The sequence below is a fragment of the Erithacus rubecula genome (assembly GCF_903797595.1).
Source record: "Erithacus rubecula genome assembly, chromosome: 1".
Classification (NCBI taxonomy): domain Eukaryota; kingdom Metazoa; phylum Chordata; class Aves; order Passeriformes; family Muscicapidae; genus Erithacus; species Erithacus rubecula.
This window is the reverse complement of record NC_136658.1, coordinates 8,389,215-8,416,349: the sequence shown is the minus strand read 5'-3', so window position 1 is coordinate 8,416,349 and position 27,135 is coordinate 8,389,215. Positions and strand designations below refer to the sequence as shown.

The following is a 27,135-nucleotide window of genomic DNA, read 5'->3' as shown; positions in this document are numbered from 1 at the left end:
AACATCCCAAAAAAATCTACACAGAAAGATACACTTTTAATATAACCTTACCTAATCTTCATATGTGCTTCAAAGTTGCAGTTATGAAAAAAAAACCTGTACCTGAGATTTGTGCCTGTTAAGGTTCTAGCAGTGTTCTGTGGCAATCCAGTGGAGAAGTGTGTCAGTCAAAACCAGCAATTTTTAGGGGGGGGGGGGGGAAGTGCAGAGAATAAGGAAAGGAAGATCAATATGGCTTAGGAAAATACAAAAGTGGAAAAGGAGTCATCCTACTGCACCATGATCCACAGCAGGGCTCTGCCAACCACAGAATGACTACAGGACAGCAGGCAGGTAAGGAAACTTGTATTTCTGCAGGTCCCAACAAACACCAACTCACAACACTCATTCTCTTCACTTACTTGGATCTTTCTTCCTTTGTAGCTGATGTCTCACCCCCGAGGTGAATGCTTTTCTTGGTACAGATTTTCTTCATCAGCTCTCCCTGGAAATTGGCAGGCTGAGAGAAGTTTTCATTATCACAGTCCATGAAGCGCCCAGAAATCAGATCTTTAAGGCAATCAACCGTAATTATGCAAAATCTTAGGCTGCATCCAGCTCTCCCTCTTTGCTCATGCTACTGTAGCTGCATGATTTCAGTGGAACAGATCCTGGCTCTTGCCAATAGAAATAAAATTAGAGTCTCCCCTAAAATTATGCTTCAGGGAACACAAGAAACTACGCAGAAAAGGTAATGTATTTGAGAACATTTTTAATAAATAATGTGACAAAAATTACTTTTCTGATTATTGGATCCTCAGTATGCAAAATTATGGCTAAAATATGAGGTTTCTTACATGAACATAATGAAAACATTAATCACATGGATTTTTCCTTTAGTACTGCACACCCTTTCTATGGAACCTTTCTTTAAAAATTAGCTAAATGAAAAATTTCAGTCCTCGGTAAACACCAAAACACTTTTTTTTTTCTTTTTTTTTTCCATTGGGGCTAGTCCTGATAGTTGTCAATAAACAAACACACATTTTTCCATTAGCACCAATGACAAAGAAATTTTATAATTACAAAAAAGATCATAAAACCTACAGACAGAGGACATCATTTGGCAAATTCAATGCAACTAATGCCTCTATTTCAGCTTTAATGATAATCCAATGTTGAGAGAGGCCACAGAAAAATTGGTAATTTTCTTTAAGTCCAGGAAAAGTGAGAAGTGTTTTGATTATGGCCCACATTTACATCTGTTACTTTACCATCTGTCATCATTCAAATATTCCAAATACAAACATAGAGCATTAACAAAAAAGATGAAAAATATCCCAAACAAATGCTTAACATTTTCAATAAGACAAAAAAAGGTTAATAGTTACAATGGTTTACAAACAAAGTTTAGTGATTGTGCTTTTAAAACCAAAAAAAAAAAAAAAAGATAAGCAGTGCATTACAAAAAATTCATTGCCAAGATCAAACAAAACTTCTTTAAGTGGCACTTCTTCTTTAAGGTGAATTGACACAAGTAGAGGTCTGAGATTTGGGCCAGTAGCAGTTGATGACATTACCTAATTGTTATTAAAAATGTCCATTGATTTTCTTTTCATAAGCAGTGTTGAAGCTGGAAATTAGAAAAAAGTTTCAGATAAAGTTGGTCATGCCATGATTAGGCAAACAGCAATCACATTGACTTACCTCCTGCTTATCCCAAAGGACATTTTTAATAAGAACGTATTTAATGATGAAAATGGAAAGACAAATCAAAGTACCACAGGGGCTTAAAATGAGTACATATTTACAATAAGAGCCATCTTGTCCCAAATTAATTTCACTTTCGTTTGTCAGACAGTATCATCTGCAGAAGGTTAGCAAGAGGCTGCAGAGCAGAGCCACAGGGGCAGCGTTAGAGCTGCAGGTGCCGTTTGCACTGAGCGCAGAGCACAGGCAGAGCCACAGCTCTGCCATCACCACCCCTCTGCTGAGCTGGGGACAAACCTCAGGGTCCCAGGCCCTGGAACTCCCTCTCTTCTAATCCTGGAGCAGCAGCTGGCCCAAGCACCTCGGAGAGCAGCCTCCCTGCCTCCTCCAGGGGACGCGCGCGGCGCTGCGGAACAGGCGAGGGCCGTTCCTAGTGAGGAGGGTTTGCAAAGAAAGAGCAAAATAAAAACTAGCATTCTGATGGCATGAGGAAAAAGGAAAAATTGTACACTCTGATTGCACTGAACATTATTTCTGGCGTCAAACATCATCAGACTTGAGGCATCTTAAGTGATTTATTTTTTTTTTTCTGATTAGATTTTAAAAGCCTGTTACAGTACATGTCGTTGTCTTCAGCTTTCTGTTTCCTGCATTAAAAAAAAAGGGGAAATAAATTATTACATGTTAAACTTTATTCTTTAACATTAATTATTAATTAATAAAATAATTAATTATTGTCTTACATACTTCCTAGAGATTTGCTACCTTTAAATTACTACTTTAAATCGTGTGACTGTATGTTGGCCACCCTTTCTACAATCACTATTTAAACTGAGTCAATATCATTAGGCAGAAAAAGTAGAGGAAAAAGTTTGTATCTTAATATCTAATAAAATCTAGCATGATAAACTGTCAAAAGATGTGAAAGGCAATGTCATGGTGTTCCTAGATGCTCTAGTTCTTAATTTTCAGGTTTAAAAGAATCTGGTTAATGTAAAGTGCTGTACAAAATATTGCATTTCTGCAAGTTCTGTTCCATAAGTTTTAGTGTGATGACAATTACATTTTATTATACATTTTTTTGTTTTTTATGTTTGACATGTTCCTAGTTTGTTTACATGGATTGGGCATAACATTAATGGACAGATAAATGCACTAATTTTCCTGAACAGAAATATTTCTGTTTCAAAAGCTTTTTTTCCTGGCACCTGTCTAAATACAGAAATAGCTTTATTGTAGTCATCCACAGTATTACAACTGCAGTTACCTCCATCTCTTCTTCTTCTTCCTCTTCTTGTTCATAGGTTCCCAGTACTTGCATTTCTGCAACATTCCTTCGGGCTAGATTTGCTTGATCTGCCCTCTGTCTGCCTCCTGACCCTCTTGAGGACATGGAGCTGGAGGAACTGGGATCTCTAGGATTATTTGATGTTGGAAACGTTGGTCTAGAATATGGCAGGATGTCCTCTGTAAAATTAAATGCATACATTGTTATGTTTACAAGCCTAGAGATACTGTAAACCTTAAATTTTTGCATGCACTTGATTTACTTTTTTATGATTCTCAGGAGATTTAAAGTGATGTCTGACAAGAAACATGAAATATGCTGCTTCCACAGCAGAATTATAGAAGCTTTCTCAAGGAAATTTATAGTCTACATGGTAACGTTCACTACAGAAAAACTAATTCATGATTAGTGTCCATTCCATTTCAATTTAGGATCCCTGGTCTATGTTCTACAGGAAAATGAAAAAAAAATCCCACCCCTTGCAGTATATATTTGATATGACAGAGTAGGAGGAAATGAGAATGCACATATGATACAAGGAGCTCATTCCAGCTGAATACTGGACCCTGCAGTTGTCAGGCTGAATTTGAAACACAGCCAGTGGCCATGCTTTAATATTTCACACCATCTTCTATGGCAGCATTCTAGTAACTTTTCTCTACAGCAATCCACTGTAATCAAACTTTTAATCATATGCCCACTTAACCAAATTAATACCCAAACACCTCTGATGTTATCTCTAAATACCTGTAGGTAAAAAGGACCAGGCATTTGCATCAATCTGTGTTCTTGGTGAATTCTTGGCATTTTCCATTAATTAGTAAACTTACCACTTTCCATAGATGAGATTACTTTGATCAGGTCTGGCTCATCTAATGCTATGCGAGTTAGTATTCATAATTAATCCACAACTATGAGGGTTTTTACTCTTGAAACAGGACCAGGTACCATTCTGGCTCTTTTGTCCTCTATAAATTCACAAAAGGAACCAAGTCCTGATCTTTGGTTGGAAAATTAAGTCTCTGGCTTACAGATCTGCTGTCTGACTTAACTCAGTCTCCTTACAAACCAGATTATAATTAGATATCTATCTATCTATCTATCTATCTATCTAGATATAATATAAATAGACTACAAGTGTATGGTAGGAGCAGCAATACTGATCCTTACAAGTCTAAAGGAATATTTCTTTTTGGTTTCCTCAGCTTTAATACATGATGGGTCTAACAGCAGCAAAATAGAAGAAGAATGTTTCGTAATCTTGTAATAAGCTTATTTTACCCTAACAAGACCCTGCAGTGAGGCCCATACTAAAACTACAGTTATAAAAGTGGCAATGCAGCATCTCTAATTTCACATGCCCAGCCTGCAAGGCTCCCAGTGACACCCCGAGCAGGCACAATGACCTTGGAGAAGATGACTTTTTGCTGGTGCGCCGTCCCGTTTCGCTGCTTTGCCGGCTCGCGGTTTGGGGTCGCCGGGCGGCTCCTGGGGCTCCCTGCGCTCCCCCGAGCCCGTCCTGAGCTCGGGGTGCTGCCTGCCCTCTGCCCCCTCCCTGCCCTTGTAGCTGGCTCCCTTCCTGTCGGCGGATCTGTCCGTCCTGGCCTCCATGGAGGCGAGCTTGGGCAGCATCACCGGCCGCACCTCCAGCTGCGACTTGGACTGCGCCGTCGGCGACTTCACGGCTGGAGGGGGCACAGGAGGAGGGGGCAAGTCTGTGGAGTTGAAAGAGGAGACTAATTACAGTGACATCATGCACTAGTGACATTTAGAAATAATATTTGACTTGAACTGAAGAAACAGACGCTCGTGTTTACTTTCCGCCCTCCCTCTCTTCACCCCAAAAATATTATGTTACTCATAAAACTGCTGATGGGTATTTTTCCAAAAGCTTGAGCTTCAAAAACACAAAGGATGAGCTCTCTCTGCCTTTTCAAATCACAATATTTTCTTAAAAATCATTACCAAAAACTTTAGGCACTTGGATATTAACGTATCAGTTATGGATATCAACAAAGAGTTAAGGATAATAACATATCCTTCCTGATATTTGTAATTGTTTGCTAAGTCCATTCAAGTTCACAGCAGCTTGTGCTGCAATTGCTCAAGATCTTCAGTGTAGTGAGCATTAAAGGGCTGGGATGTAAGAAAGTGTATCAGGTGCAGTGCTGACATATGTAAGGATAAACTATATCTTCTTTTAAAACACTATCCTTGATGTCTGTGGCTATGTCATGACATATTTAAAAAAAAAAAAAAAAAAAAAGGCACAGTCAGTCAATGAAGGAAAAAGCTCTCAGAAAAAAGAAAAAAAAAACCAAAAAAAGAAGAAACACAAAGACTTCTGGATTTGTCTCTTTAAATTAGCCCAACTTAAGGGGTTCTAAAATTCTGAATTTTTAAAATTACTAATTATAAAGCACACACGTAATTTACTTCATTATATTTTCCTACTCTTGCATTTGGACATAAAACTAGAATATGTAGTATGATCATCAGGATATAACAGTGCTCTGTGGAATATAAATGTGAAGAATAAAATGTAGGAGTCAAGCAAGGAAGAGGCAGTACAGCAGTTCACATTAAAGCTATAGGCACAATTCACATGGATAGAAGAGAATAACAGGTTAAAAAGTGAGATGAGGTTAATATTCTCAAGTGAAATTGCTAGAAAAAAATCCTTCATTATTAAAAATTGTAACTTCAGCATTTCGTAATAGTGTGCATTTCTACTTCCACAAAAATCAGGGAGCAGCTGTGATTTTTCAAACACCATCGCCATATATACAGCTAATTCTCAGTCTATTCAAGAGAATGTTTCAACTGAAATTTACCTAAACTGGGTCAAAAATAAAGGTAGTACTCCTGAGTAAGAAAAAGCAGATATCTAATATATACATGTAAGTTCAGATATGGCAGATGCCAGACATTTTCAATAGGTTTTTCAGTGACACAAAACATTAGTGATTTGATCCAGCCCTGTGGAAAGATGAAGCAATGCAGAATTCAGTGCTCTGTCACCATATTCACCTGGTGACATATCTTGGAATTATCATTGACCTGTCTTAAACAAGACTGGAAATTTTATCAATTGGCTGGGCTGGAATGATGAGGAAGAAGGATGTCAAAAAGTATGGTTGATAAGGTAGGACATACTTCAGGGAAATGATATCCTGCTGCAATAACTCTGCTGTCTTGGTGAAAAAAAAACCCACAACAAACAAACAAAGCAAACAAACAAAAAAAATCCCATCAGGTAGCTTTTTTTGTTGAATTTTAGCGGTTTTTGAGAGCAGCTAAAGGTAAATAATTGACTATTGAGACTTAATTTTGAATATCTACTTAACATTCACTATTTGCAGGTATCTTTAAGAAAAAGGACTGTAATTTTCAAAGCCTACAAAAGCATAATGAAGGGGAAGTTTAGACTGGATATCAGGAAAAGGTTTTCACCCAGAGTGGTTGGGCACTGGAACAGGCTCACAGGGAAGTGGTCACAGCACCAAGCCTTACAACATACTTGGCAAGAAAGCACAGAATCTGTTGTGTTCCTTTGTTATCTGTAACTGTTAAACATGGCTTGGAGGGGTAATCTCTGCTCAGGACACAGCCTCAGCACTGAAAGTTTGTAATTCCAGCATCAGAGTAGCACTCAGACTATCTCTTCTAAAAATATCCTGTGAGGTCCTGCCAGCAAAGACCAAGCTATGTTCACAGGGCTGCCCAGCCCTGTAGGGGCAAATTTGAATTTCTGGATCAGAAAGATCCACATGTGATCTTATCTGCTGCAGAAAATGCTGTTCTGAAGAAGTATATAGCCACTTACAATTCAACAATCATGTGAAAATTCACGTGAAGTCTGCCTACGACCTCAGAGTTGTGTGCAATACATTCCTTGAAAGCCCAGTGCATAAAACCATGTCAATCCAGACTAAATCTTATTGAGCACGAGAACTGCTCTTCTAAAGCAAGGCTGAAGATGGACCCCATCCCTCACAGAACACTTTTAGCAGTTACAGAACATGGAGAAGGTTTAAAAAGTAAGACAAACTCCAAGTTAGCCTGTGGAGATTCCAACAATACTTTCCTTCTTGAGGAAAACTTTCTTCCCACAATGTCTTCCCTCAGAAGAAGACACACTGATTCAAAAGTGATGAAGATAATAAAACTCAGATTAGGCTTCTGGAATCACAGATGCTTTTCTTTTAACACACTCTGCTCAGATTTGTCCCTGTCTCAACCCTTTGGGGTGTGTGCTGGGCATCAAAAAGGACTGTCATGGTTTTAAGCCCAGCTGGACATGAAGTTCCTCTCAGCCACTTGCTCAACCTTCCACCTCTCTCCTCTCACCCCAGTGGAATGGGGAGAATAATCAAAGTAAAAATGTTGAGCTAAGAACAGTTTAATAATTGAAAAGAAAAAATAATACAATAATGGTAAGGAGTAATAATAGTGATAATAAAAAGAGAAAAACCAAGTGATGCACAATGCAATGCTCAGCACCCACTGACCAATGCCAGACCCCCTTCCTGAACCCAGATGGGCCCTTCTGGGTAAATCCCCAGTTTATATACTGGATATGACATTCCACAGTGTGGAATATCCCTTGGGTCAGTTCAGGTCACCTGTCCCAGCTATGCCCCCTCCCAGCTTCTTCTGTGCACCTCCTCACTTGGCAGAGCATAAGACAAGAAAAAAAAATTTAAAAAGTCTTTGACATAGGATAAACACGACTTAGTAAAAAAACATCATCAACATCATTCTCATTCTGATCCAAAACAAAGCACTGTAACAGCTGCTGAGCAGAAATTAACTCTACCCCAGCTGAAACCAGGACAATGCAGTACCTTGTATCTCACATGCTCCACTCACTTTCTCTTTAACAAAGCACTGAATAGCCCTTCCCTTGAACCTGCTGATGAAAAGGGAGTGTAGATATCCAACATCAGCCTTTTCAGCCACCCTTGGAGCTGGTGTCCAGCAGATGTGGCATGGCAGTGCACTGGCTGAATGAATACTGAAGGGAAGGAACATCCCTGCAGCCTATAAAATACAGCTTGGAACAAACTACTTTGTTCAAGAATCCTATCCAGCTATGCAGGACAATGAACAAAGTGGTGTTGAATCTTGGCTATGGAAAGGGAAGATGCATTGATGATATAAAAAGTTTCATAAACTGGCAGCAGCTCTATGGTACAGTAATAACTAAAGGAAAGTGATATTCGCTTTCAAGAACATTTTTGCAACCTGCAGGGAAACTATAAAAAACTTCATTATAGCACAGTACTTCTGACTGAGAAGAATCCTTAACAGAGGGGAAAAAAAAATCCCTTTCAGAGGTCAACACTATTACACCCCTGTGGTATTTATTTTAACAGCTCAGATCACAGAGAAAATCCAGATTCAATCTGCCTCCTCGAGTACAAACTGGCACACTTCTTATTAAAAGCAAAATGGAAGCTTCCATTGTAAGGAATAAAAAATAAATCACAAAGCAACATCAAACCAATAAAAGAACTCAGAAGTATTTGTTAAAGGTCAGCTGTGCTTCAATGTTTTATTCATGTCTATGTATTACTGTTACCCTGCTTCCCCTGTAACTCAAACAATTAATGGATGCCATTTCATGGTTCAGCCTACAGGAGAAACCTTGCATAGGTGTCTTTTGAAAGGAAAGATGATAATTTTCTAAATGAGAACACACACAGGAACCAGGGCATAAGGAAAACAGTATTGAGGAAAAATAAACTGCTAAGTTAGTTTAACACTGAAGTGGAGAAACCTCAAATAAACACAAAAAGATAAATTGCAAGTAGTGACCAATGAGGGAATTAGAGTTCATTAGGCAACTCTCTCTTTTAAACTCTATCAAGCTGCAGATTTTTCAGTCATACCCTGAAGAAAAAAGCAGATATTTTCTAGATTTGATACAATATTGAAGAAGACCCCTGGAAATGTTCAAGGCAAAGCTGGATGGGGCTCTGAGCAGTCTGATCTAGTGAAGTGTCCCTGGCCATGGCAGGGGGGGTCAGAACCAGACAACCTTTGAGGTTCCTTCCAACCTAAGCCATTCTATCATTCTCTAAGACACAAAATTAATTTTTAGCCTATTGCACATTCATGTTGGTATGTAAAACTCAAGATTGTTTCTGACCTAAAAAAACCTTAGGCAGTGTTTAAGATTTCCAGACATATCATAATCTGAGCTATCATTCATGTAGTGAAGTTGTTTTCATGCTTTGTCTCTCAAGAAACATGGCTCACACTGTACATAATAATGGGATGAACAAATTAATACAGCAAAACCCAATGTGATGTATAAAAGCTGTGGCCTGTTGCCTTTTTTTCCTTTTATGTGCATTTGCATAATTATCAAAGCAATTTTCACTCCACAAAACCTCCTTCAAATAAAAAATTTCGTATTTACAAAATATCTCATAATGGGCTCAGAAGTAAGGACTGAGAAGAGGGCAAGAATTATTATAATTCAATAACAGGCTGATTTTTAGCAGAGTAAGAAATGCATTCCCACTTATTTTGTACCTTGCTAAAATTTGCTTCATACAGAGTAGATTTTTTTTTGTACTGCACAGGCAGAGGGAGACAAAAGTACAAATGGTGTTGGCATGCATTTCCAAGTGAAAATTTGAGGAATATTTGGCAGATGTTCAACTGCCTTTTGTGAGAAATTCAGTTGCCCTGACGTCATGTCATTGGTAATACAGCTAAATAACTCAGTTACAGTCTCAGCCAGTTAATTGCAAAACTATTTAGTATTTTTTGTCACTCAGAGATTCAAAGAAGTATCAGGATTTAAAATCTTATGTGAACTGTAAAAGACATAGTTTGTATTGAAAGACCTACTGAACCAGAACAATGGCAAAATACATTTATCCTTTTTATCCAAATGCTTACACTTCTAGGGTTTATAACAACTGATAAATCAATTCAAGACAGTTCAGAAGAGAATCTCCCATATATATTTTTAGAAAAGACAAACATTATTTTAAAGTTTGGTTTTCTAAATTAAATATGTAAGTAGGTCAGTGAAGGTTGAGAAGGAGGGTACATCTGCTAGTTGGTTCTTGCAAGGCATTCTTAGTAAACTCTGCTAAAAGGCTAGATGAAGAGCAATTAAAAATTCATACATTTTAATCCTTACCACCTACTGAGCAAAGATTTTTAACAACAAATATGAAGAACATTTCACTGCCTGGATGGCTGTCAAGGAACAAAACAAGTGAGCTGAAATCCCATCCCACATCAAGTAGCAACTGGCATGAACTAATATTCCCAGAAAAGACAAAAATTTTACTACTTGGACAACACAGTATAGATCAGGGAGCATTCTATTTAAAAATAGGTAGCAGTAAGCCTTTGATTGCTACATTAGTAACAAACACACCTTCAGAAAGACCAACTTCTTTCACAGATTTGTCTGTGAGAAAAAAATAAACCAGAGAATTTTTAAGACTTCTGTATATTGCTGTTGATAATATTCCTGGCATTTTCAACCATTCATGAAAATCTTTAATTTATTTATAAATCTATCCTTCCTGTCAACCTATCATTTAAATTCTTCATTACACTTGTATTTCATAGAAGTATTAGCAAATGTTCATTCAGGTAATTTGGGAACAGAAGAAAATTATTTACATGCAATTCTTTAAAATTCCATTTTAGAAGCTGAGAAAGTGATGAAAAAAGATTATTTTCTCTTTTTAGTATTTCTTGAATGCTTCTGCTTTTTATTCCCCACTACTACAAACACATATATGTTCAATCATTATGAGGTAAAAAAGCAACTCTGTATCAGGCACTCCTTTATAAAAAAAGATAAATAATAGTCATCAAGCCAGTATAAAAACCTGAGTATATCTCAGAAAGGTCAATTGTGCTTAAATATCATGCATCCATATCACTTTTTTCCAAGTAAGGGAAACAATTACTATATGTTACTTTATAGCTATACTAGATGCTGCAATTACAGTGACTGGTTAGAATCTACAGTAAGGTTCCAAATATGCTTATGCAAATAGACTGAGGGGAAAAAAATACTTAAAAAAAATATCAAAACCAAACAAGTCCTCAACCTTTGAACTAGATTTTATTAGATCTGCAGGTTCTAAAGCCATAATTTGCTATTCCCTGAATGACCACACTGCACTGTACTATAAAGAGGTTAGTGGAAATTCTTACCTAATTAGAAAATATGCTGAAGTAAGCAGGTGCTACATAACACAAAACAAATATTGATCATGATTGTCAAATCTATACTGCAATATCTAATGGCAGTGGCTCTATGATTTAACTGTGTATAACTACTTTCACAAAAATGTGCCATCAAACACGGGCCTACATCTTATTTATCCCCATGTTAGAAGAAAATAGCCACATAAAACATCTTTATTTATTTATTTCGAATGTCCTAGCTATTGTGTTTGCATTGAGGCTTGATGCTCTGCCAATTACTCAGTTAAGAGCATTCTCTTTGAGAGAATAAAAGCTGATAAAACGTCAATAAAATCCCGTGAAACGCCATTACAAGAGTCTCATAAACGTAACGTTTCTGGTACAGTTTTGGGATTTACACCTTGTGTTGTCCTTTCACAGAAGCAAACACGCACAAAACCACTGCAATAACCTCTTGAAATCAGATAATATTCCAACAGCTCAGTTTTGCTGACAGAAGGGGCCTGGGCACAAGCCAAGAGGCCCAGGTGCACTGTGTCATGCCAGCATTTAACGCAGCCTAAAATCAGATAGATGCTACTGAGAGAAAATACTCAGGATAAAGTACAGATAATAGCACGGACAACCACTCATTGCTAAATTACTTCTTTGAGCTTTGTATTAAATTTTTTCGTCAAGTGGCAGGAATCACAGGGAGAAGTGGTTCAAAACTCCCTTCTTGTAACCCTGGATAAGGATCTATAATATTAGCCTTTCATATGATAATGGCAAATGATGCCCCTCTTTGAAAAATTTCAGGCTGGTAATGAAAGTCCTAATCAGATTGTTGTTGCAGAGAAGCAGGAGGTGGGGAGCTCTGCCCTTCTTTCCTTTTCCTTTCCCTCCCCTCCCCTTCCCCCACATCTCCCTCCTGTTAGCAAATTCAGCAAACTTGACAAGGTGGGTTAAGTCTTGGGGAATTTATCTTACATGAATTTCCAACAAAGCCCACGGATTGTTTTATACAACTGGAAGGCAGTGCTTTAATAAAAGCTGCACCACCTGAGGCATTTTCATTAAAGGCTCTCTCTAGACAACATCACAATGTTTGCATTATCATCCTACACCCCCAAGAGAATACAAGCACTACCTTTTCAGCAAGAGCTGATATTGTGTGTGAAGGCACGAGAGAAGATGATTAGATTTTGCTTTCACTCACAAAGTAAGCCCTTGCAACAATGCAGCAGCCAGGATTACAATTCACTGATTTTCTGTCCAACATTTGAATGGTGAATTGGTTTTTTTTTTTTTCCCCAGGAAAAGACACATTCTGAATGTTTTAATAGCCAGCCATGTGACTGAAAATTTTAATCCTAACCACACATTATTCTCAATGACTGTACTATTTAAGCTATCTGGGGTCTTAAATAATGACGGTAATTAGTCGATTAGGCCACTATAGAAAACAGGTGCAAGGCTCTGGAGTGGAAGCATCAATGTACAGTATTAAGGAACTCTGGCATTTAAAATGATTAAACTGTTCATCGTGTTTAGCAACAGGAAACACAAATCACTGAATTCTGAAACACGGCGTTATCTCTGTGGAAAAATTTCACGCTCACGCCCTGAATGCATATTTAGGAAGGTTCAGTGAGACTCTCACCCGTTTCAGTGGACTCACCATCTGTGTAGACTTCTCTGCGCAGATGTCCTGGCTGGTGTTTTTGCTTTTTGGCAGGTCGGACCTTCTGTATTACAACAGCACTCATGTTGCTGTCGGTAGATACAGGGCTGGTGGGTCTGGGACAGTGTGATGCATGAAAATGTCTACGGCCTGCAAATGGTTATAAAATAATAGCAATTATTTTTCTTACCTAAAATAAGACTTTTCATACTTTCTCATGTTCTAGTTGTACAAAACTTAAAAATACACTGCTGGAACAATAGTAAAGCCCATCCAGTTTTAGAATGGGCTGTAACTAAATTGAAGCATTTGCTATCCTATCATTAGGCAGGCTGGCTTGGTTGCACAGAAATTATCCAGCTGCTTGGTAGCTGGTAGCTCCTGCCCCAGGAGCACAAAATCCATCAGCAGGCAAGCATAAGCAGGATTCCCACCCAGCCAGTTTCTGGAAAGAACAGAACATTTCCCTTTCAGGTTCTCCTCCCTTAGCTTGGGGCACACGAGGTCATCCCTGCCACAAGCAGAGCAAGTGACCAGCAGGACTCATGTACAAAAGTCCCCTCTGCCACTTTGAGTTAATTTTCAGGAACACATTGAGGCTGAATAGTTGGTATTTTTTCACAGATTATTTGCAGACAAGAACTGTAAGGTTTTAAGGACATGCAGTCAGGCACATGTAACACCAATACATAGAAATCATTGCATAACATGAACTTAACTGTTGCAAAAATATTAGCAGCCAGATGTAAAAGGGCTTTTCTAAATATATAAGTCATAACACATATTTATACAAATTTATTTGTACAAAATGGATAAAATCCTGGCCCCATGAGTACGAATGGGAGTTTTGCCACCTACTTCAATTGGTCAGGATTTCATCCAGAATTACTAAATTACATCCCCTCTCACTCTTCATGATGAACAGCTGTGTTGAAATGAAACAAAGGACTGTTAACTGGGAGGGGATGTCACAAGTGGGAGGAAGGTTGAAAATCTGTGGAGTCAGGGTGGACACAGTTGTGACAGAGAACCTCTTCTCCAGGTCTGGCAGTTTAATAGGATTGATTGTCAAAACCTTCATGGAACTGCCTGAAACCTGCATCGAGCCTGCTGTATTCTTATTTTTTAGATGAAGTGTAACAATATCTATTTGGCCTAGTAAGATTACTGATTACCTGTATATATCCAGTGCTACCAGTATCCAGCATGTTGTAAAAAATGAAATATTTCAAGTATCATGTTTAATAGTTGAATGGTGTTTCAGGAGAAAAGTGAAAACATAAACATATGCATAAAGCGCTGCTGCATGTGCATAATCTATAATTTAAAATACAACTCATAACAGCTATCAAAATATGAAACCAACAGAAGGACAGTTCATCCCAATAATGTAACAGCAAAAGCGTGAATGGAACTCCTCAAAAAAAACAAAACAAAAAAAAAAAAAATCCAGGGAAAATAATACTCTAAAGGTTTACTATTTATTTGGAGATTTCAATAAAGAGGAATTAAATCTTCTCTTGCAGAGTAATTGAAAACTGGGAGCTTTATACTGGGAAAAGACAGACTTCTATAATCCTTTTTTCTTCCCCTCTCATTCAGTTCCAAGTGTAAATCCACCAGCAGGGCTGATGTTTGTCCGTGATCAGTGAGACCAAAAAACTAGGAACCACTTACTAAAAACGCTGCAGAACATCAATTTATTTGAACTGTTTCACCAAATCTCCTTTCCTGCCCCTTCCTGACTTCCGAACACGCGAAGAGCGGAGTTCAGAAAGCGCCTGTGACAGGTTCACCTCCCAATGGAAGGAACCACCACTTGGCCACGTTTTTGGCAGTCCCACGGGGCAGAGGACGACCCACTCACCTCCCGCTGCCTCGTGCATTTGCCTCCTGGCCACCTTGAGCCCGGCGTACTCGGCGGCCGCCGCCACCGCCTGTGCAAAGTCGGCGTCGGTGAAGAAGGATCCGTCGGAGGAGCTGACGCTGGAGCGCCCGCTGGAGATGTTGTCCTCCTCCGAGGCCGAGCCCCAGCCGTTGATCATGGACCCTGTCACGGAGCTCTCCAGGTCCCCGACGCTGGAGGCGGGCGTCTGCTCCAGGCCGCGCAGGAGGAGCCGCCTGTTCTGCATCTTGGCCACCTCCATGTCCGCCTCGTCCTCCTCCTCCTCCGGGGCGTCGGTGTCCATGTCGGACACCAAGGGCCCTGAGATGTATCCGTAGGTGTGAGGCGGGGAGATGGGCCTGGGAGGGGGTGGAGGGCTCACGGGCTGACGTCTGCATGGAAACACAAAGGTGAGAAGAAGTGAAACGACGCAACAGAGCAGACTGATGAAAATGGTGTTTATTTATCCCAGCAAGCTTGGCCTGCCTTTTTAAATCAACCTAATTTACATCTGAAATGCTCAGGTTTGGTTATTTTTTTAGTTTATATTTTTGCTGTAAATCAGAACTGACAGTTATGTAGCTTGAAATCTATCACAAAGAAATTTGATTTTTTAATGCAGTTTCTTTATCACTGACTTTAATGATAAAGCTGTTCATTTCCCCTAAATAACACATGTAGAGCTAAGCAAAGAGTTGGTTACAGATCATGTGGCTATCAAAGAAATTATTTGTGCACCCTTGAGAGTATAAGCAAAAAAAAAAACTGTAAACATCTAGCTTGAAACTATCAATGCCAACAGATGCATCTATCCAAATAGATTGCTCTATTAACATTATCTTCCCTCCACCCAACCTGGTGATTCAGAAAGATATGAAAAGAGAAACTGCAATTTTATTAAATTGATCTAGGTGGTGAAATAAAATAATTTTCTACCATAGTGTTAGTTCTAGGCCTTAGGGGTACCAACATGCATATAGATGTGTAGGTTAACTAATTCAGATTGTAATTTATCAGTCATGGTACCTCCAGCTTAAGGAGACAAAGTATAAGATATCAGATCAATGTTCAAAATTAGTTAATATTTCAGTCAGAATTTCCAGGTAGCAAGACTGTCAACAGTTCTTCACGGGGCTCTTTAATTGCCATTTGTCTGGCAGGAAAACACACTTCCTGCAGTGATGGTTCTCCTGTTGGCTGTGCTAACCAGGAATTTCTACTACAGTCTGCTTTGAAAAAATTTCTAAGCAATTTTCCTCTGTCAACTTTGCCCTCTTTTTACCTCATTGAGAAATGGTGACTCTCATGGGTATATTGATCTTTTGTGCAGTTGACATGCAATTTAGTTGGGGATTTTTTTGTTTGCTTTTTATTTGTTTGTTTGTTTGTAATTTTAATAAATGGGAATACATATTAATTTTGGAAAGAAATGTCAGCAAGAAAAGACCTAATACTCTATGGCAAGAGCAAATTGGATCCTCCCTGGACTACATCATCACTCTTTTTCACTTGCTGTATCAAATACTGAACAGAATGAAGAATAGCTAGCGAGAAATATCCAATAATCATTTTATAACACTACCCCCAAATCCCAGAAGCTGTTGCTGCCTGGAATATATACCTGCTTTGACTAGAGACCTTGCCCAAGAAAGTCTTACTGCCTTAATTTAAAATTCTTGTGGCATGTCTTTGTGATGTATTTGTCTGTTCTCTAGGTTTTGGTACTAGAGGACAATTGGTAACAAAATATGTTAAGGTTCTTGAAAATATAGTTGGCTGCCAGCCTTTAGGGATAGGCTAATTGAGAGCAGCTGGTTCATGGGCATACAGAATTAACAATATTTCTTTCCCTTTATCTGATGCAGGTTCTCGCTTTAACAGTGACATTGTCTGCTATCTCAGCTCTGAGTTTAGCATTGATAACACCTGCAATCCTGCTAAATCTTTAGATTTTTTTTCTCTCCTTTTTGACTCTTCCAGAGCACAGGTTTTTATTTCAGTTTGCTGTATTTCCAGCAAGCTCACCAGACAGAGAAATATTACAGTACACCATCACCATTCTAATCCCATTCTAGGTGCTTGGTTCTGAGCAGTAAACAAAATAATACTCAGCAGAACCGTGAGTAAAGCTAATAAAAAGTATGACAAACAGCATTTCAGGAATTGTTTTCACTAAAACCCCACCATTTACAAAACACCCCAAATCAATGTGGAAAGGCACTCAGAATGTATTCTGAGTTTGAAAGTATTGCCACACCACATTAAAAACAGGACCCCACCCTTCCAGAATAGATTAACTGCTGTTGAGCACAGGACACCCAATTCCTCAACAGCAGCCCTGGGTTGTATCAACACCAGCAGATGGAACAGGTAGTCAGCCAAGCCTTACAAATCCAATAAATAGAATTATGTGACTATTTTTAAATGATGAGATGGATGCGGCAAAAAGAAAAGAAACAGGAAATTTTGAAAGAGTAAGATGGAAGAGAAAAAATTAATCACTAACAAATTCTAACACTTTCAGCAAAGCTAGACTTAACCATTGTAGGAGGGACAAAGTAAATATAAATTTTGTTTTTTCAGTCCACAACAAGAGCAAGTTGTATGCCATGGGAGCTTATATTGGAGCATCCTTAAAGATCCTTCTGCCAATAAATTTTTTATGGCATTGACGGTGACCAGCCAGGACTCTTTGTGTTGAACAAACTTTCTACTTTCCAGGCAGTTGCTGGGAGGTTATGCATGTTTGTATACATCTGCTTCTGTGTCTATTCCCTTCTGTATGTCAGAACACATGTTCCAATCTCCAGAAAATCACAGAGATTCTGGAAAGTCACTTATGACTGTTGGTCACTTAACTTTTCCCCTTTTCATTTGTGTCCACCTAGTTTTACATCTCAAATATCCCAGGAAATCTAAGTGATTAAAATGAACATTTCTGTGAACCAGCATACAAGAGCCAATGTAAATTACAGGAAATTAGCCATCCACTAATGAAAAGAGTAAGTTTAAAGACTCAGGAAGACAAGGAAGAGGAAAGGAAAGAGGAAAGGAGGGAAAGATATACAGTACAAGTGTTACCATAAAGAATAAAGGAAACAAACCACGGATGATCAAGTAGGGGGGAGTTAAGTAAAAGCAGATATAGGCCCCTCTAAAAAAAGATCCATAACTACTGCCTGCTTAAAAAATGGGAACTATAAAGATGACCTAACTTTAAAAAAACATTCTGGAAAGTACATCTATAAATATCCAGTAACTTATGCTGAAAAATCGAAGTTCTACTCAGAAAAATCATATAAATTTCATTGTAAGATGAAAAAAAAATAATTTTGCTAAAAATAGAAATTCTACATAGAACACTGCAGGTAAGTTTATGTATTTGTGGCAATAAACACTATGTGCAAACCACTGGAGGAAAAAGATAATAAAAGCCCATCATTTGGGATGGAAAAGCTGTGTCTTCTTAACAAAAGCCAAGAGATGTAAGCATCATACATAAAAGGACTCATTCAGAATTCACTGCTTTATGGGAGAGAAGCTGTGAGAATTTATATGCAAAACAGTTGTAAAAGCAAGTCAGAGAAGAAACAAAATTTCCCTGTAGCAAATATCTGTCTTTATTAATGTTGGTCATTCCTTTAAATAAGGTTAGATGGAAATGTTAAGAAAATTTTGCAAGTAGTAATTTCCTGTATTAGGATTTATGAGAGGAGGAAAATCTATAGGTTATATAAATTATATATTTATATATATTCATACATATTGGTGACAAGTTAATTGCACAGTTACTGTGAAATAATGCATGCTATTTTATGGTAATAATGCAGTAAATCTATTGGAAACAATGGAACTGTAATTATATGGTAAGCTGTGTTAACGATACCACTTTAATAACCTGATGACTGTGAATTTAACTTATGTCAGCATCGTACGTACCCTAAAGTGATATACTGCACTTCTTCCCATGGTACAATAATAAAGCAACTTAATTACCTATTTCTTGGGTTAAAATAGTTCTAGCATTCTGGATTAGAAGTTAAATAGCAACGGAATAATGGGGAAATTGCTGGCCTAAATCCAACAAGGAATTTTCAGTGGGGCTCGGATGACTCTTGCTACATTTGCATTCACACACCTCCGGTCAGGTTGGTGTTGTGTGTGTCCCAGATCCTCCTGACAGTCCTGTAACATGGGCTGGAGTTCCTCCTGGGGAGAGGGGGTGAGAGTGGCAGTTGACTGATGACTATAGGAGACAGCGGCTGGAGAGGAAGCTGCTCCTCGGACAGGTGGAGTAGGACCTCGCTCATCTTCTTCCTCTTCCTCTAGCTCATCCTGCTGCAGATACATCCTTGCAGGTGGCACAGGACAAGGAATTTCTTGGTCATAGCTAAAATTAATTTTTTAAGAAAATAAGGACTTAAATTTGTACTGTGCAATTAGCATATCTGAAACATGTATTAATAGCCCAGAAACAGACCACTGTTCTCTGTGCTCTTGAGAACAGCTCAGTAAGGATGTGCTGAGTGGGTGCACACCACTGTCACTGAGTGCTCTCTAAATTGCCACACTACAGCTCAACCAGCAGCACCAGAACAGTGCTGGAGGAAGGTCTCACTGCCAGCTTGTAGGGCAAACCACACTCAATTAACTAGTGATTGAAGTGGGAGTGGACAGTGTCTCCCTCTGCCTTACCTTTCATCCACGGAAAGGCTGTAATCTTCACTGTTGCTGTGGGGAGGTGGATGTGCTGGAGGGGGTGGCAGAAGATCTGCCCAGTTCATGCCAGCCTGCTTGGGAGCCTTTGGGGTGCGAGCACCCTTCTTGTGCCCTTGACTCCCTGGGAAGAAAAAGCAACACATATCTGTAACTCTTGGAAATCTCTCCTCAGCATTAGCTGTGAAAAACAAAACAACTGTAGTCCCTTCCCAGATGCTCTTGCATTCTTTGGGAATTTTATTCTTTTGCTCAGTTTGGAGCATATCTGCATTCCTCCTTTTTTGCACTAGTTTGTGTTTGTAGCTTCTTTGTAGAATTGATCTACATTTTAAGTGGTTGAATTTAACCAGAAACTTTACATAGCATGGAAAAAAATACATGGGATACAAAATAATTGTTTAAATAAACACTCCAAATGTGATAAAACTATAAATGAATTTTACAAGCAATGACATTAAGAGTGAGCTTCCTACTTCTGTTAATTACATTAAAGATTATAATCTAAAACAAATGAGCTGTAGACATATTTTCTGAAGTGCCTTTATCCTATTTAATTGCCAGAACCTAAAATACAATATGATACAGATATGATCTATTAAAGTTCTACTGTTGCATTAAGTCACTGAATATAGGTAATTTGTACTTGTCCACTGAAACATTTTAGGCACAATGAAATTACTACTTTTAGTCTAAATGGCAGGTGCAGTTGAAAATAATTGCTGGAAGAACTAAAATAACAGGGGAAAAATAAAGATCGATGAAGTATTTCACAAATGTTTTCAACTACTATTACTGGAAAATTACAGCTCATAATAAAGCAATGCAGCTTTAACATTTCAAAAAACTTTGACTAAGACCAATTATTCAGGTGGTCTCTAATTTTGAGTTTGGACATGGCTATGATGAGAACTGGCTCAATCATTGTTCCTTGGTATACATACATTTTAATCATTCTTTGTTATTGTTATGCCTTCATTAAAGATAAACTCCTTTTAAGTAGATAAAGTCACTGTGGTTTTAAGGATGTTTTAGAATCCTTCACATTTCTCTCTTACACTGAGGCATGATTTTATATTATCACAGTAAAGTGTTATATACACAATTAAATATACTGCAGTGAGATTTAGGAAGGTTTTTTTTTTCATTTCTGCTATCTCAGATTTTCCACTCTTATTGACAGTAGTTCTGATTATTATTGTCCCACATTAGTTGCCAGATACACGTTTTAGCTATGCACAATTGTTTTTGTGGTGTCTCAGTATGTCAAGCAAGACACTAACTATCCCAAGGCAACCTGCATTCTGTATCCTAAGCACCATGATATATACATGATTCAACACAATTAATTTATTGCTTTGGCCACCTTTCTTCATTCCTGCAGAGTCTTTGGCATAAGACTATAAATTGTTAGAATTATGAATAACCCTAACAGGTATCAGCATGGAGAACACCACTCTCTCATTGTGATTTGCATGGTTCATACCCCTGAGATGTTTCATGCTGCATTTCAAGTCTTAACATTATTGAGCACAGACTCAGCACCACATCCTGATCTTTTAGACCTGAGAACAGGCTAAAGACTGTCTCCCAGAACAACAGTGCTGAGCAGCTGGGAGAACTGGGAGCTGTGCTTATCTCATCCCAGCCACTGAGAATTCAGATCATCCAGAGACACAGCAGGGCTCATCAACATATTGATGAATTGGTCAGAACAAAGCACAGGTTGGGATTAAGGAAACTGGACTATCAAAGGCAACAGCAAAACAGAATGGGAAAAGTCTGCATCTTGATTAGTAGATGTAAAGTTCAGGGCACTTGTCACTGAACTCACCCTGGAATTGGTTTGATGTAAATAAACACAGCCTAACTACCACACTTACAATAAAGCCCCAAACCAAGCCAATGTGTAGCTTCTGGTTTAGCTCATGTGCCTCTACCACTAATTAAATGAAATACAGGGTTTAATTTACAAAACAAAAAACTTCTTAGAGCAGAGTTCTGTTGGGTATCACTCAACTGCTGTGGTATCTTGAGCCGGTTCATGAATTGGGTAAGTAGACCCAAGAGACAAGAAAAAAAGTCACTAAAGTGCAAGGAAGGTAACACACAAATTAAAATCCAAGGGGTTTTTTTTTTGTTGGGTTTTTTTGTTGGGTTTTTTTTGTTTTTTTTGTTTTTTGTTTTTTGTAATTTTTTGGTGACAGTTGGAAAGAAATTGCAAAGACTTGTCTACCTGGAAAATATAACATTAGCATTAGCATTATGCCATTAGCACTAGGAAATCCAACCTCCATTCAAGTTCATGACTTTCACAATTTTGGAAAATCAATTACTTAGCTGGCATTTAGATGACACTAAGCAACCATGAGGATGCAACAGAAATATAGGCACCTGTTGGGACAGGTTTTGTGCTGTTCAGCATCTACTGTCCATGGATTCCTCTCCATCACTCCTTCTCTATGCCTAGTAAGTCCTGCTAACCCCAGCTACAGCATCCAAACACCACAAAGCCAAAGGCTTGGAAAACTGCAGGTACTCACCAGATGTACTGCTGCCTCTGTCTGAGCTGTTGTAGGATCCACCTGTATTCTGGTCATATGACTGGTTGTAGGGAATAGTTGGAGCAATGTTGTCATTTACTCGGTAATCTGCAAGTTTAATGGCATGGTTAATGCTGCCCTTCAGGAACACATCTACTGTTACATACTTGTTAGCAATATAAAGTAAGATCTCCTGAAAATAATGAACTAGAAACAAATTCACTTTATGAAAGAAAAATTATCCTGCAATCATGTTCAATTTTTATCTTGCCTCTTATAGTAGGCTTAGGGGAAATCATGGGAACTTAGTAACTGCACAGATAAAATGCAGTAAAATGGAATTCTATGCACAGGGTTTTCACACAGTCTCTGCAATGATCAAGCCTCAATGAATCAATGAATCTATCTATCTATCTATCTATCTATCTATCTATCTATCTATCTATCTATCTATCTATCTATCTATCTATCTAATCTATCTATATGTATCTATCACCTGTGTGAGCATTTCACATACAAATACTGTCACCTTGATTGATTTTCCATGGTCTCTGCCTAATTTATGCATGCAGGACAACCAATGGACTGTGGTAGCTATTTTTGGTATTTCAAAGGTGACACACCCATACAGGAATCAGCTGTGTATGACAAGCGCTGAATGATTTGCTTGAGCAACAACTGAATTTGGTTTACAGCAGGAGAAGTCTTTGTTTCAGGTCTGCTGGCTCCAAGAATATTTTTATTTACACTGGATTATGTAGGTTCTACAGGCAGGGCAATTTTTGCTAATAGCCGTTACCATAAATTTGCTTTCTAGTTCCAAAGTACTTGGTATACACTTACTACTTTTAAATCTAGATCTGGCAACCAGATCTGTAAAACTTCATCAGAAGTAAAATATTCATCTGGCAGAACAATACTCTCGTGCTAAAAAGCAATTACAATTTACAGAGAACAGAAAAGAGATAAGTTACTCTTCATACAACAAATAAAACTGCGTCATAAACAGAACCACTGGACATAAAGTAGTGACAATGAAACACAGCATGTAACTCATCAAAATGGTTACTTCCCATCACAAAAGCTACAGGTATAATCAGCAGCAAGATGGCTTTGACTTAGGAAATGAGAAAACCAAGATCAGAATATTGACTCATAAAATAGCAAACCAAAACAAAAATAAACAAACTAAGAATTCAGCCCCCATCTGCTGCAGAAATGTTTGTGATAATGTAAGCATGGGAAAAAGAGCAAAATGATGAATTCCACACCAGAGTGTATTCTGTAATAGTTTCTCAGCCTAGTTGCATTCCACAGACCACGCTGAAGCCCTACATACCACATATGTTTACACAGAGGATAAACAGTAAATCAGCACTCTGAAATATGTATATATGACTGTCAGCAGACAATGCTTTAAGGGGGCCTTTCCACACTGCAATATGCTAGAGAATATGCAGCTGTAATATACACAGTTTGAAAGATGCAGTATCTTCCAGCACATAAAAACCAAACATGTTTTAATTCCCAAAGAGGTACGTAATACACAGTTCATGAAAGAGAACAATTACAAAAATACAGCTTTCACCCTCTAGTAAGGAGCCAAAACCCTTGAATTTTCTTTTGGCATGTTTATGTCAAGGGAAGGTGTGACATTTTATATTGCCCTTTGAACTCCTCTGTGAGTAGATGGGTCCTGTAGAGAAATCAACATTCCTGTAATGAAATGTTTTTTACTGGATCACTTATCACTATGCGATCACTTGAGTTACAACAATCCATAAAAAAAGTTCCAAGTTAGAATAGGTCCAGCTCCTAGGGATACTGTTTTGCAAATCAGGTTATTAAAAGAGGTTGCATGGTAGCCTGGAGGACTAGAAAGAAGAAATCACATACCTATTTCTTCCAGCTCCCACACAGTATATTAAAGAAACATGCCTTCAAGGCCTCAAAAGCACATTCTGCTGTTTCCCGTTAACACTGAAATCAATTTATTTTTAGCTTCTGGATCCACAGACTTCAGTCAGGGTAACACAGGAATTTAGTTTCCAAAATTGTGTGCAGTAGCATTGCCTCTCAATATGAGAATTGAAGGCTTGCTAGGAACAAGTCTAAAATGAATTGGATCACTCCATTTATGTCCCCAGTGTGCAACACAATACAATTCTACAGAGTTTGATATGCAAAATTTCATTCGTTTACATGAACATGTAGATTTAATGAGTCTCCATCCACGACTGGGAAGAGTGGGTTGACCTATTTAAAATTTAAGGTAGAGTATAATGTGACTACCATGCATCTGGCTTATGAATAAAATATCTGGCCTCTGTCCTAACCAACCCCTTAACTACTATTTAATTTAAATTAATTTTATATCCATAGGAAATGTATTTTATTTAACTCTTTTCTAAAGATACAGCTTGTTATATTTTACAATAAATTCAATATCAAAAAGGTTATGGTGGTGCTAATTAACTTTCTGACACTGCTAACGGTGTATTTCTGAATCTAAAGAGACAGAAGTCTTAAAGCACCACAGAAGCCTGTAATTGCTGAACCTGAAAGCTTTAGATTCCCAGAACCAGAAGGTCAAAACTCCTCTGATGCCTAAAGAGGAGAAACAAGCTAAAAGCTCTTCACCTTTGTTTAATTTGTTTTGCTCCATAATGTTGTACTGTATGGGTGGAACCTCTTGCTTTTGCTGAACAGAGGGTTTCCAGTGTTTCTCATTCGTGTCCCCGCTGCCATTGTTAACATTATTGCTGATATTGGACTGGATGAGCTGAGTGGTGGCATAAGGAGTGGGCTGCCCAGGCTGGCTGACAAATCTTCCATCCTTTAGATTTGGACTATTGAAGGTTTTCATCTCATTGATTTTGTTGCTGAGGTCCACGTCCCCATATACAGTTGACTCAGGCAACATCAGGTTTGTCTGCTTGTTGTCCAGCTGATTGTTGTAATTTGCTATACAATCGGCTAACCACAGAGGAGAGAAAAGAGAAAAGGTCATTCTGTTCGCCCACACCAGACTTTCCATGAAACCCCCTCTAACATTTCCTTACTGCACAGCTACATGGCTTGAATCCATGGAGCAGACACACTGAGGCAGAGATACTGCCATTAACTATTCAATTTACAGATCATTATTTACCTCATACACTACTGCTCCAAAAGTAGGGTTCACTGTTCTGAGTCACTCTAAATTCAGACCTGCTGAATTATATCTGCAATGACTTACCTTGCTGGGCTTTTCCATATTAACATTCGTGTTTTTAGACATTATTCTCATAGCAGTATCTATATTCAATTAGTTATTGTGATTAAAATCACTTGCATTGCAAGGAAAATTCAACCAAAACTTAACAGTGGGAATAACTAAATAAGACTGTCATCTCATGTCACCTCAACAGTATCTAGACACTCTTGTATTTGTGATAAGAAATAGACATACAACAGGTATTCACAAGACAGACTTAAAAATCATTACGTGTAAGAGAATTAAAGAAAAACAGTACAATGTAAAAGGTAACTCAGTACCCAGTAGCAAGTCTTTATTTGATCATTGTTTGCTTGTACAATCTTATATTTTAACTTGAAACAAAAAAGGCAGAAAAAGCAATCTGGAATTTTTGCTGATTTTCAGTTGCTTTAGATATTGCAAAGTATGTAATAGCACAGTAATACATTGTCCTGTATGCTAAAGATAAATGGTATAGACAGCATGAATTCATTCTTCTGACATTTACTGCATCCTGAGACCACCATTTATTGCAGACAGTAAAATGACATGTGCTGATACTCTGGCCACTGCTGCATGAAACAGTGTCCCTGCCTTGCCATGTTCTCTGGCCACTGTGTGACAAGAAGCCCACACATTTTTTCTTCTCTACATCCAGTTCATTAGGAGAATACTGAATGAAGTAGTCCATGGGTCAGCACTTAGAAGGCTTAGTGGAACTAGCATTCAATGATCCTTAAGCAAAAAATTCTAATTTTCCAGTTGATTAATGCATCAATAATTACATAACACTCACCAGGAATATAGCTTTTCTCTTTTAAAAGAAATGGCATTTATACTAATGGATTTGATTCAAAACCCAAAATCCATTACCTGTATCCACAGTGAATTTACTGGAGAGGATGCCAAGTCAAACTACATACAGAATTCAAGATTTTACCATTACTCTACATGAAATAACTAGCAAACATAGAGGATTTTCAATTTCAAAAACATTCCCTAACACATACATATTTTTAGAGATATATTACCCAAGAAAGGGGAATAAAATAATGCTTGTGTAAGAAAACCATCGATCCACATTTTCAGTGACTAAGGAACAGTATCAGAACATGCCACATAGAACTTATCACTGCACATTTCATGCCACCCAGCCTGTGGGTTTTCTTGAAGGTTTTACTGTTTGATATATTTTTCCTTCTTATGTGAGGTGTTATTTACTGCCTCTGTTATTTATTGCTTCACAGTTCTCAACTTCTTGATTTCTAGAGTTTAAATGTTTTCATTTCTCTCACCTACTGAAACCATATTAGTCTTTTCTCCTTTCCAAGTCTATTGTATTATACTGGACAATTATATATACAGTATATTCTTCACTCCTGATACCTCAGGCTTTGCTGCAATATCTTTGCAGTGTCACTTATAATATATTTTTACTTCCTTTCATTTGCAGCTACATCTGATTTGTGTGTAAGGCAATATAATCAATACAGTATATGCAGTAGGTACATTTTTTACATAGACACATCAGAATTCCTCATAACAAGCACTTTAAACTGGTTTACCTATATAACAGAAGATTTATTTAGTTAGATTTTTTTTATGGCATCTACTTTTGGAACAGTTGGTTCCCGTTCTGTAGACTTGGAAGACAGTGTTATACTTAAAAGCAATTAAAAATGAGCTACTTTACATATTCACAACTACTGAGGGGATATCCATCACTGCTGCTTCAGAGCATAAACCAGCCCACAATGACAGAATTAAGAGTTGGCAGACTTTCCAGGAAAGAAGAGACCACTCTGAGCACATTGTCTGACCCACAAGCTTCAAAGTTCTACTTGAAAAGAAGGAAACACTTTGTGACAGAGCCAAGTTTAATAAGAAAGCTAAAGTGAGGGAGAATCCACTGCAGTTCAA

General features: G+C 38.1%; 1 protein-coding gene across 3 annotated transcripts in view; it reads right to left on the bottom strand.

Moving 5' to 3' along the window:
* Positions 1 to 731: 731 nt before the first annotated feature.
* ROBO1 (roundabout guidance receptor 1) overlaps positions 732 to 27,135 on the bottom strand; it is a 296,268-nt gene continuing 269,864 nt past the window's right edge. For 2 of the 3 annotated variants that reach the window (XM_079300687.1, XM_079300686.1), the window contains 9 exons: positions 24,618 to 24,953; positions 21,978 to 22,085; positions 19,414 to 19,558; positions 18,857 to 19,108; positions 14,701 to 15,110; positions 12,831 to 12,983; positions 4,384 to 4,692; positions 2,957 to 3,156; positions 732 to 2,336 (listed from right to left, as the gene is read on the bottom strand). In XM_079300687.1, the coding sequence (XP_079156813.1) occupies positions 2,322 to 2,336; positions 2,957 to 3,156; positions 4,384 to 4,692; positions 12,831 to 12,983; positions 14,701 to 15,110; positions 18,857 to 19,108; positions 19,414 to 19,558; positions 21,978 to 22,085; positions 24,618 to 24,953 (1,928 nt within the window). In that variant the 3' untranslated portion in view covers positions 732 to 2,321. The remainder of the gene's footprint in view (positions 2,337 to 2,956; positions 3,157 to 4,383; positions 4,693 to 12,830; positions 12,984 to 14,700; positions 15,111 to 18,856; positions 19,109 to 19,413; positions 19,559 to 21,977; positions 22,086 to 24,617; positions 24,954 to 27,135) is intronic. The other variant, XM_079300688.1, reaches the window with a different exon arrangement.